Here is a 12,469-nt window from a genome sequence, read left to right as displayed (position 1 = left end):
TAAGTGCTAAGACTTGGAGTAGGCAAATTCTTACTTCTGGACACATTTCTCACTTCAACATTTTTTTAATTACACATGAAAATATATCTTTTTATGAAATATCCTTAAAACGCTGCATAGACTTTTCATGTCCCCTTGTTGAGCACAGAGACCTTCTTTTCCCTAATAATGAATGCAGTTTTAAATCTGGCAAACAAAAAAACTAAAATAATGGGAATGATCAACAGAACCTACTTGCACGTGATTTTTAGCATGTTAAATAAAGTTTCAATTCTGCTCTTCACATTTTTTATATTTTTGCATGACTGCAGATTTCCTGCACATTAACGCAGTTACTCATATGGAAAGACCACAGCATATCTGGTTCAAAACAGTTAGTCCTTGCCAATCTAACATTTTGTTTTTTCTGTTTTGGTTAAGCTAAAGTGTCTGGAAGCAGCTTCCTAATTCAGAGGACTAGCACTGATGTAATAGCTCATCTCAAACTGCTTTATCCTGGGAAGACATCTTGATCCTTCCCTTTCCTACACCTCACCACTCGTAGACTTCAAAAGGACTGATGTTAAATTACCTTTGGCCTAAGAGCATACTAATGAAAAAAGAAAATAAGTTCAACATTCAGCTATCTTTAAGGGATAAAGATAATTTCAGAAATCTTTAGAACCAATTTTTAATTTTAGTAAAAAGGTAAACCAACTCTAATGGAAACAGTTCACATCTATTTAATGCAACCGTGCATCAACTGGCTGAATTTTAAACTTATAGTAGACTCTCTCTTATCAGGACCTTAGGCTGGATAAACGAAAGGCTGGATAATCAGAAAAAGGATACAAAAATAACATTTATAGGTTATAAATCAGCTAGAAAAACAGGATTTGTGTTAGTATGTGTGAAGACTGGTAGAGATGGGTGAAGGCTGCCAGCCTACTCAAATAGATTTGGTACATAATTCTATCATTTGTAAATACTTGAAATGATGAACTTAAAACAATGTAGCAACATTGCCCTCTGCTGTGAAGAAAGCCAAGTCAAGCATTTCTTGTTGGTCCTTTGAAATTAAAATTGGAATTTGGATTCGATGAGTCTGGAGTAAGCATCCTGCCTATTTTTTTAAGTTAAGGAATAATTACTAGAATTTACATGTGGAATGTCCTTTATTGCTCCAAGTGTAAAAGAATGTAAATGCAGTTTCTGTGCAGCCTGGGAACACCAGGAAAGTGTAAAAGAGATTATATAATGTTGATCAGAACTGCAATGGTAATTTAAACAGAGAACCAGAGATTAAATATTTTTGTCTGACAATCCAACTCAGCACTGCCTGTTGTCTTATGTAAGTTATCTTAGACTTGTGTTTTCTTTTAGGAATAGCTAGGAACTATAAAGTTTAGACTAGGTGTTTTTCTGTGATGTCAGAACTGTACTACTGATTTATTTTAAGTATTTCTGTGTGATCTCTGAACTCTTTTGACTAGCACTGACTGTGTAGTAGAAAGTATTGTATTGTGGTTTTAATTACTTATTATTAAATATTTTAAAACCTTTCAACTGTGGCTGGTTTGTGTAGAGATAAGCTAAGCTCTGCAGTACATTGCATAATTTATAGAGTCTATTGTACAAAGCCACTCTAATAAGCCTTGACTGATTAGTCACACTTACAAATTGGATAATAATATTGCACAGTAATAACTGGACACCCTTGAGTAGCTGATAAATATTAGCTGGGTGGTGGCAGTAATTACTACCGTATAGTCTGGATAAAAGGGGGCACAGCTGGAGAACCTGTGCCAGCCTTCCCCAGAAGTGTGTGTGTGTGTGTGTGTGTGTGTGTGTGTGTGTGTGTGTGTGTGTGTGTGTGTGTGTCAGCTACTTGGGCAGGGACATGAAGCACTGGTTGGGCACAGGATGCTGGAGATTTTAGCTTGCCCAGCTATGCTGAGATCCGGACCCTATAGCTGTGCCAGTGGGGAGTTTTATTGAGGACCTGGGAAGCAAGGGAGTGAGCAGTCCCGGACTGATTGTGATCTCTGTGTGCTCTTAAGGGAAATTGAACTTTACTGTGTGCATTTGTTATCCTTTCCTCTCATATGAAATGCCCTCGCTGGTGTTAGTGGTGAGGATTGAGGCTCCTTGATTGCTGGGCCAGGGCACGGGCGTCACATAATTCCCAGTACTTACAAATGATAGAATTATACACCAAACTGTATGACTAGGCTGGCAGCCTTCATCCATCTCTACCAGTCTTCACACACCCCCACCCAGAGAACTCAAGCCAGTTTTTCAAGTGACCCTTGAGAAACACCACTTCAGAGGGTTAGGTCTATCTGGGTGTACCTCACCCCATTCCCTGTCTTGAGAGCCCATCTCTGCATTGGCATTGATACTCCCACTGCAGTGCTACACTGACATATGCTTGCAAACCCAGGCTCCATCTTAGCAGCTTGGCATTTTGCTGACTGGCTCCGTTTAACCATGTTAGGGGGTTGTAATCTGTCATAACAGTGAATTTCCTTCCCTACAGATAAGGTTGAAGTTTCTGCAGTGCCCACACTATGGCTAGACATTCATTTTCTACAGCTGCACAGCATTCCTCCCTAGGTTGGAGCCTATGACTGAGATAAACCACTGGGTGCTCTTCTCCCTCTGAAGAAATCTGGCTAAGTACAATCCCCATTCCATGGTTTGAAGCATCCACCTGCACAACAAATTATTTGCTGTAATCTGGACTGGCTAACACAGGGGGTCCTCCCAAAGCTACTTTAAACTTCTGGAATGTCAGCTCACATGCTGGGATCCACACTACCTTATCTGGCCCGTTCTTCCTTGTCAGGTCTATGAGGGGAGCAGCTATGGTACTATAACTCGAGACAAACTTTCAGTAGTACCCTGCTGTCCCTAGGAATGCCCTCACCTGCTTTTTGGTAACAGGTGCAGGCCATGCCTGAATGGCTTCCACTTTGGCAGGTTCTGGCCTTATCTTACCACTCCCCACTCTATGCCCTAGGTAGGAGACCTCCGCCATACCCACCTGACATTTGTTCGGCTTAATGGTCAACCCTGCACTCTGTAATCTGTCCAGCACCTCACTGACATGCTGAAGGTGCTCTGGCCAGGAATGGCTGTAGATGGCAATATCATCTAGGTAAGCAAGGGCAAACCCTCCTGCTAGGATATGATCCACCAGCCGCTGGAAAGTCACTGGGGCTCTCTTCATCCCAAAGGGCATCTTTGTGTACTCATACAAGCAAAAAGGAGTCACAAAGGCTGACTTCTCTCTAGCACTGGGAGTCAAGGGCACCTGCCAGTAACCCTTGGTAAGATCAATGGTTGTAAGACACTTAGCCCCACCCAGCTGCTCTAGGGCCTCATCTGTCCTAGGCATGGGGGTAAGCATCCGACTCTGTGTGACTATTTAATTTCGTCAAGTCCACACAGAACCTGGTGCTGCCAGCCTTCTTTGACACCAGCACCACTGGGGAGGCCCAGGGACTGTTGGACTCTTGAATCACCCCTAGTTCCAACATCTCCTGTACCTCCTCCCTTAGGGTCTGTTTGACTCTCTCAGGCACCCTATAAGCGGCCTGCCTAATAGGCCTTTGGGGTCCTGTATCCACCTGTTGCTGCACCAGGTGGGTGCACCCTGGTTTCCCAGTGAACATATCCCCAAATTCCTGCAACACTGCTCAGATTTCTTGAAGCTGGGTAGGAGATAGCTGCTGGGACACAGCTGCTCCTTCCACTGAGGTGTCAGCCCGAGTCTCACTGAGGAGATCAGTCCTCAGATCTCCCTCAGACTCCTCCTGCAATCCACTGCAAATGCTCAGCACAAGGGCGTCCCTATCATGGTAAGTTTTCATTATGTTAATATGGTACAATTTGTGCCCCTATCATCTGCCTAGCAGTTCCATCATGTAGTTAACATCACTTACCCTTCTTATCACCTTGTAGGGGTCCCTCCCAAGCTGCTTGCAGCTTGCTGTGTCTGACAGGAATGAGTATTACCTGCTGCCCCACAGCATAGTCTCTAGCACGAGCATTCCTGTCATACTACACCTTTTTCTGTTGTTGGGTTCACCTTCTCCTGGGCCAAGCCCATGAGTTCCCTGAGCCTTGTCCTGGGGTTTTAGGACGTACACCACAACAGACTCCTTGTGAGACTCACACTCACCTTCCCACACATCTCAAATTAAATCTAGAGGTCCCCTCACCCTATGCCCATACAGCAACTCAAAGGGTGAAATACCTGTGTGGATTCCTGTGGAACCTCTCTGTACGCAAACAGATGGGGCAAATATTTGTCCCACTCCCTCTTAAAATGATCTGCAAATGCTCATAGTATGGACTGGATTGTAGAGTTTAACCTCTCAACAAGACCATTAGTCTGGAGATGGTAGGGGTGGTCTTCATGTGCTTCACCCCACAGGATGTCCACTGACAAGCCAGCAGGTCTGACATGAAATCGGTACCTCTGTCAAGTCAGTATTTCTTTTTGGGAAACGTACCCTGCTGAAAATCTGTAACAAAGCATCTGCCACCTTGTCTGCCTCAATGGAGGGCAAAGCCAACACCTCAGGGTATCATGTAGCATAATCCACTACCTCTAGGATATACTTTTTCCGTGTGGAACTTTGGGTACTCAGAGGACCCACAGCATCCATAGCTACCCTCTGGAATGGTTCCTCAATCACAGGCAAAGGCATCAAAGGAGCTCTCACCTTGTCTCCTGCCTTGCCTACCTTTTGGCACTGCTCACAGGTCCTGCAGTACCCTGTTACATCTCTGGAAATTATAGGCGAACAGAACTTCTGCATAATACACCTTTTTGTACATTTTATGCCCATATGACCTGCAAAGGGAATATCATGGGCTATGGCCAGAACGCCAGACGGTAGGCACTACCAACTGCTGTACTCCCACCTTCTAGCCCTCCCTCAGGGGTCCACTCTCTGCATAGTAACCCTTTGTCCCAGTACACAGATTCCCCCTTTCCTTGAGAATCAGGTGCCTCCTTAGCTACCTGCCTCAGGCCTTGCAATGTATGGTCTCAACTCTCTCCTTGTAACCCTTCCCAGCTCCCCTTCCATAGGAAGTCTGGCATCCTCTGACAGTGGTGCCTCACTGTCAGCCCGGGTACTACTACTCACCTCTATCTTTGCAGTCACTCTGTCCAAGTGGCCATCAGTGGCTCACATTCCGTTTCAGGGCTACAGAGTAGCTCACTCCCTGAAGTAACCACCTCACCAGTCCTGGCTGCAAGCATGCAGTCTGTCTGGGTCTCCCCCAGTCTACCAGACTTACCTGCTTGTCTTCAAGCCTAACTGCGTGTAACTGCATAAGCACATGGTACTGCCTCATCCGAATCTTTCCCTCTCAGGACATCTGCAGGATGGTAGTTTAGTACCCCTGTTGTCTCAAGGCAACCTACTATTGGCATTTTGTCTTTCCCACTTACTGGCCCCCTCACCTTTGGTTCCCCACCTTGCCTCCATGGACACCTGTAGGCCACATGGCCCCAATGGTTGCATTCAAAACATTTAACCCTAGCTCCTGGATGTGTACCTGGACTAGTGGCTTCCCCTGCTACTGTTAGATTCTGTTTGGACAGTCTGTGCTGCCCACCATGGGTTCCTTGAGACCCATGAGCAGTACTAGGGGTCCCCTTCCTGTGCAGGGCTGCCCTGCTTGCCAGGTATAGGTCTCCCTTCTTCCCCAACTCCTCTGAAGTAGCACACTGTCTATCAGCTAACCAGATCCTCATGTCCTCAGGCAAAGTGCTAAGGGCTTGTTCCTCTCATGAAATGGTCTGCCAGCCTTTCAAAAGTGGTGACCCGACATCCACTCACCCACCTATGGAAATAAGTGCTCAATTCAGCAACATAGTCACACACATCTGCCTTGCGTCTATGCTCATGAAACCTTTTCCTATACGTTTCAGGTTTTAGCTTAAAGTTCTAAAAGTCTTTTTTTTTTTTTTACAGCAGTATAATCAAAACATGCAATGTCAGGCATTTTAGATAATGCAGTTACAGCTTTACCATGGAGTAAGGGGGTCAGGAACTGTACCCAGAGCCCTTGGCCAACTTCATACTGTTTACATACCCTCTCAAACATATGAATGAAGCCTGCAAAATTATCCCCCTCTTTAAACTGCGGAAGAAATTTACTGATCTTTTGAGCTTCTGGGGTCCAGTTACTCCCTTCCCCATTAACTCCATGACTCTGGCAAAGAGTCAGCATCTCCTTCTCATGCTGCCTCTGCTTTTTTGTTCCTCAGCTTGCAGACATAACAGTTTCTCATTCTCCTCAGCTTGCAAATGTTGCAGTCTCTCATTTGCTTCTAATTCCACCTGCCTGGCCTCCAACTCAAGTCTCTTTAGTTCCAACTGGATTTTTAAGTCAACTGCAGAAAGGTTGAGCTGTCTATTCTCTGAGGGAATTATATCTCCACTGCCAGTCTGACTGTCATCCTGGTTGCTGTTTTCTGATGCAGCTGTAACCAAGGCTGCAATCAGGTCTGCCTTAGTCAGGTTTCCATGCACCAGTCCCCTAGCCTGGCACATCTCTGCCAGCTGGCTCCTTGTCAGCTTTCCATATTCCTCTGCTGACATGCTGCCTGCTCACCCTGACTAAGCTAACAAAAGAAATAAAACAACTGTGAACTGAACTCTTGAGTATTCACTGCGTGGCTGACTTAGAGTACAAAACACCTTCAAAGCTCACTGTACACAAGCTACAGGATTCACTCTACCCACACCACTACAAGCCAATTAGTATTTGCCAACTAATATGTGGATAGCCCAACCACTGCCACCAATTAATATGATGTGGATATCCCAACCACTGCCACCAATTAATATGTGAGGCCCATGCCCTGGCCCAGCAATCAAGGAGCCTCAATCCTTACCACTAACACCAGAGTCTCATATATGAGAAAAGGATAACAAATACATACAGTAAAGTGCAATTTCCCTTATGAGCACACATAGATCACGGTCAGTCTAGGGCTGGTCTCTTCCTTGCTCCCCAGGTCCCCAATAAGACTCCCCACTGGCACAGCTATAGGGTCCGATCTCAGCCTAGCTGGGCAAGCTAAAATCTCCAGCACCCTCTCTGTCCAACCAGTGTTTCGTGTCCCTGCCCAAGTAGCTGACACACACACACACACACAGTCAGTGCTAGTCAAAAGAATTCAGAGATCACACAGAAATACTTAAAATAAATCAGTAGTACAGTTCTGACATCATAGAAAAACTCAGTCTAAACTTTATAGCTCCTAGCTATTCCTAAAAGAAAACACAAGTCTAAGATAACTTACATAAGACAACAGGCAGTGCTGAGTTGGATAGTCAGACAAAAATGCTTAATAATCTCTGGTTCTCTCTGTTTAAATTGCTATTGCAGTGCTGATAAACATTACATATCTCTTTTACACTTTCCTGGAGTTCCCAGGCCACATAGAAACTGTATTTACATTATTTTACACTTAGAACAATAAAGGACATTCCACGTGTAAATTCTAGTAATTATTCCTTAAATTAAAACAATAGGCAGGATGCTTACTCCAGACTCATCGACTCCAAATTCCAACTTCAAAGGAACAGACACAAAGCAATTTTAATTTCAAAGGACCAACAAGAAATGCTTGACTTAGCTTTCTTCACAGCAGAGGGCAATGTTGCCACATTGTTTTTAGCTCAACAAGCCTGTGATTCACAGTATTTACAAATGATAGAAATATGTACCAAATCTATTTGACTAGGCTGGCAGCCTTCACCCATCTTTACCAGTCTTCACAGTATGCATTTTTTCTGAAGTATCCCTCCATCCTCAACCCCCTTTTCCCATTTTTCACATGGGGTCAGGTTGTCACTCATCTCAAGCCAAGGGTTACACTGCCAAGCCTGCAGCAGCAGTTCATCCACATCACATACTCGCACCTACGGCCAATTCTAGAGTGTCCAATCCACCTACTGCATGTCTTTACAATGTGGGAGGACACCAGAGCACAATTTGTAGTGGCTTGGTGTCTACACATTTCCTCTTTTTGTTTCAGTCAACCCCAGCCCCAGTACTTAACCACAGAATGAACATATAAACATTCAAAGTGGGCACTATGCAGGGCTGCATGCCATTTGTATATGCATGGCTTTTAGAAAACAGTGAAACAGACACATGAGACCCTCACACAAGTTGTGTCACTACAATTTATGGCCATATCTGTCTAATCAGATCTTATTTACTTTTTATTTCTATAAATAAAAATATACAAAACGTACAGCAAGCAAACATATATTAAATATGTCTATACAAAAAAATAGAAAGAAATAAAACAATGAAAGGAAAAGTATCCAAAAGTTGACCGAAAAGAAACAGGGAATCTTATTTGCACAGCATACCGTTGCATCAGTCTCTGTGAAAAAAATATATTTTATGTATAAAGAAAACCAATCATTTAACTCTAACACAGGCAATGATGTGGCTTTCCAATTATCAAGAACACGTCTTTTAGTAACCATCGTAGACAACATTAATTTCTCACAATAGTTACTAAAAGATCATAAAGCATATCTTTAATATTCAATACATAATGAAAATCAATATTAGCTAAGATTTGTATCCATTTATGTGGAAGTTTACAACAATTTTGAATAGGTGGGCATTTTCACTATAACAACAGCAGCAGCTGAAAGTATTTGTTAAACCATTGTTTATGCAGGAAATTTCTTCCAGTAATCTTCACATAATTCTGTAATCTTGCACTTACTCATTGTTGGTCTCATCGAACCAGACCCAGAGTTCTGCTCCAGCAGGTGCCTGCAGGAAAGGCTCTCCCCAAGCCTGAGTGCGCCAGAAGCCCTGTGTGAAGGACAGGTGGAGTTCCCGGACTGCATATTTAGAGATCACTTGTCCAAGGGACTTTGGAAATAGCCTGTAGTGAGAGACTAAAAATATAAATATATTAAGCACCAGATAGGGGGTACATTAATTTAAATTACACAAAACCCTTTTTGCTGATATTAAAGTACTAAGTCTACAAACCACAATCCAATGATTAAGGAAAAACAGAAAATCATGCACAACAAAAACGAAGAGGAAACAGTGTAACACTAAAGGAAACTCTGGTTCTGACTCTCTTATTGAAAAATTCCAGAAGTACTTCTAATACTACAATACCATACAGTGTGAGGTTACCCAAGCACTCCATACTCCGAAAGATCAGATGAGAGATCAGGTTTTAGTACCATCTGATTACATTCTACCTAACTATGCTGGAAGTATATTAAATACAGGCCCATACATCTTTTTCTCTGCTACTTTTTACAGTTTACATGTGTCAGTGTATCCATATTTTATCCAAAGCAGTTTTTTGATATAGGTTTATAGGAAAGTACCAGGCTACTTGCCCTTGTGGATCATTTTAAGCCTAGCCATTTTCCCTCTTCTGCTCAAAATAACCTATCCCATTTGGTTACAGATTGCCCTTACTCATACTGTAGCCGATAATTTCACATTACCCCTAATGAGAGTAACTGGGAGATACCATTTCTCATTTCCTGGTCTAGCTATGACCGTTCATTTCTGTCATGTCTTCTGGGCATTTCTTCTCAGCATTACATCACTTCCTGTTAATTCTAGCTATTGTTTATAAGAGGCTCAGAAACTGGATATAGTTTTTATTTGTACTACAGAAGGAGTCTACCAAGTTATTTCAGGAGATATGAATATGTGGGAAAACACCATCTAAACCTTGGGACTGGACATATTCCATTTATATGTCTTGTTGTTTTCATTTAAAAATAGAGGAGACTAGTATATGTATTTAAATGTGTAAGAAAGCAATGTACAGTTGTGCGGTGGTTAAAACTACTGCCTCAAGAAGTTTGCCAGTTTGGTTTTCAGCTAGGGTACAGCATGTGCAGAAACCCCATGCAATTGACTTTTTTTAAATGTACAAAATGCTCATTTTGCAAGCAGCTGAATAAACAACTTTTCTGCTACTTATATGTAAAACTTATGTTAAAAGTTATTTACATCACTTCATTAAGAACTGTGGAAAAAATTATTTTTCTAAATTATTTTCTAACTTTTGTTTTATTAACAAAAAGCTTGAATATCTTTACATGCACGAAAAAGATAAAAAATTGTTGTGTTAATGTGAATACAGAAGTTTTTTTTCAGAATTATCTGATTCAGTTGGGGTTTGACAGTAGGCAGGCTAAAGACCAAAAAAATACAGAACACATACACACACTTTTTTTGCTGTTGTTAAAATGTCGAAATGTAAAACTATCGTGCAAAAACAACAAATGTTCACATTGATCATTGCTGCAATGGCCTCAGTTATACAAGTCATATCCTGCCAAGGATACAACAGCCGGCCAGCCTCCAAAGCTTCAGGGCACCTTTCACTCACCCAAACTGTCAAGCAGCTGAAGCTGAAGCTGAGCTGACTAAAACAAGTTTGGGTGTGAAGCCCTTCAGAGCTTTATTGCAACAAAACAGTATGCTCCTCTTGACGCTTATGAGAATCAACGGTTGGCTTGTACTTTTCCTTAGCTGGGCTAGTAAGTTCCTCTTTGGAAAAAAAACTTCCACTTTCTTATATTTTTCTGATGTTTTGAGACTTTCCTCTTAGGAAAGTTAAAGGTAGGTGTGTTGTGTTTTAACGGATTGTCTCAAAGACTGCAACATACTTTTAAATGGAGCACTTGTCGTTTCTGTAAGTTTAAAAGCAGTGTTATTTAACTGAAACATAATTTCTCAAAAAAAAAAAAAAATCTGAACAGGAAAATCCATAGTGGTAGGACAGCTGCCTGAGGGCGATTTTAAGCCTAGCCAGTTTTTCCTTTTGTGCTTGAATTAACCTATCTGGACAGTGATTGGCTTTATCCGTCCCATAGCTGATAATTACTTATTACCCCCAATGAGACTAATTGGGATCATACCATAGATAATTTGAGGACACACATGTATGTGATAAACAATTTAGTATCTGCCTCTGCCCATTAGTAGTACTGGAGACAGTCCTGTGGTAAATTTTCTGTTTCCATTCCCCAGATCCAAGTTATGCTTGACTATGGAAAGGAATGAGCTTTATTTTATGTGGAGGGGGGGGGGGTTCTGTTCCAAACTAGTGGTATCCTCTGCGAGAAATACATGTTCTTCAAAACCATTCTGCAGAAAAGGTTTATCTCTCTAGATTGAGTATTTCTGATACCATCTGACTTGCTGATGTGTAGCAAATCCATCAGTGTTGGGTTGCAGGATGCCTTCCACGCCTGACACAGGTCACTTCTCAGCAGTCGGTAGGATACAGAGTATAATGAGGACTTTGAGTCAGTCCATGAAAGACATGTTGTTTATGCCTTGTATCCTTTTAGTAAGGCCTCTCTGTGGATACGCCAGTTGCTGCATGCATCTGGACAGATGCATGCTAAATGGGCCATTACATTCAATGAAGAGTAATTGTTTACTTCAGTCACAAGGGCTTTAACACTCTAGCAAACAACTCAGGAGCTTAATAAAACCCACCAAAGCCAGGTTTGAGGCTGAAATAGCTACCCAAGCTAAAGACAATTACAGGGCATTGTTCAGTTACTTTCTCAATCTCTAAAGCATAACGCAGAAAAGCACAGAGCTGATTGTGAACAATGTTACCTATATACTGAGGCTGAAGCGAACCTACTGGCTGATAAATTTAGCTCTAAATTTAACCCTCTCTCCCTTGCATTTGTTCCTCAAATATACCCAAAACTGGCTTGCCTCCAGCTATCACACAAACAAAGTCATAAATGTGCTATAAAAAGCTAAATACTGCATAGATGGGTCCTGACAATATCCACTCTCCCTTGCATTTGTTCCTCAAATATACCCAAAACTGGCTTGCCTCCAGCTATCACACAAACAAAGTCACAAAAGTGCTATAAAAAGCCAAATACTGCATAGATGGGTCCTAACAATATCCCTGGATGCATCTTAGATAACAAATGATGATTTAGCCTCTAACACTGTTAAATATCAGTCTCCATACTGGTTTTGTACAAAGCGAATGGAGAACAGCTACAGTCATTCCCCTACATAAGGGAGGATCTTCCACAGACCCAAGTAAATTACAGACCCATATGCTTGACCAGCCTCATACGTACAGCCATGGAATTAATCAATCAGGACATAGGGAACCTCCAAACACTGGCCCCACCTCAGTTTGGATTAGTCAAGGGGAGGTCATGCTTACCCAGTGGACTTTTTTGAAAAGGCTACCAAAGCAACTGATGAAGGCAAAAATGGTACACCGCATACATAACTCTGGCCAGAGATTTTGACAATTCCCCACTCAGGCACAGTAGGGGGTTATTCCCAGTTTATTTAGCTTTTCTATGGTCACCCAGTGGACTACTAACTGGCTCACAGATAAGATGCAGTAAATCAAAACAGAGTTTTGTCTTCAGACTCAGAGGAGATATCTTGCTTT

General features: G+C 42.2%; 1 protein-coding gene across 1 annotated transcript in view; it reads right to left on the bottom strand.

Annotated features, from left to right (window-relative positions):
* Positions 1–12,469, bottom strand: part of PIGT (phosphatidylinositol glycan anchor biosynthesis class T) — a 573,188-nt gene that overhangs the window by 523,547 nt on the left and 37,172 nt on the right. Inside the window, exon 2 of the mRNA XM_044090119.1 lies at positions 8,762–8,939. Within this exon, the coding sequence (XP_043946054.1) occupies positions 8,762–8,939 (178 nt within the window). The remainder of the gene's footprint in view (positions 1–8,761; positions 8,940–12,469) is intronic.

This window comes from Protopterus annectens, chromosome 12.part0, assembly GCF_019279795.1.
Source record: "Protopterus annectens isolate FY-2018-M chromosome 12.part0, PAN1.0, whole genome shotgun sequence".
NCBI classification, from domain to species: Eukaryota; Metazoa; Chordata; order Ceratodontiformes; family Protopteridae; genus Protopterus; species Protopterus annectens.
Note: the sequence above shows the minus strand (reverse complement) of the source record. Positions and strands in the feature narration are given on the sequence as shown.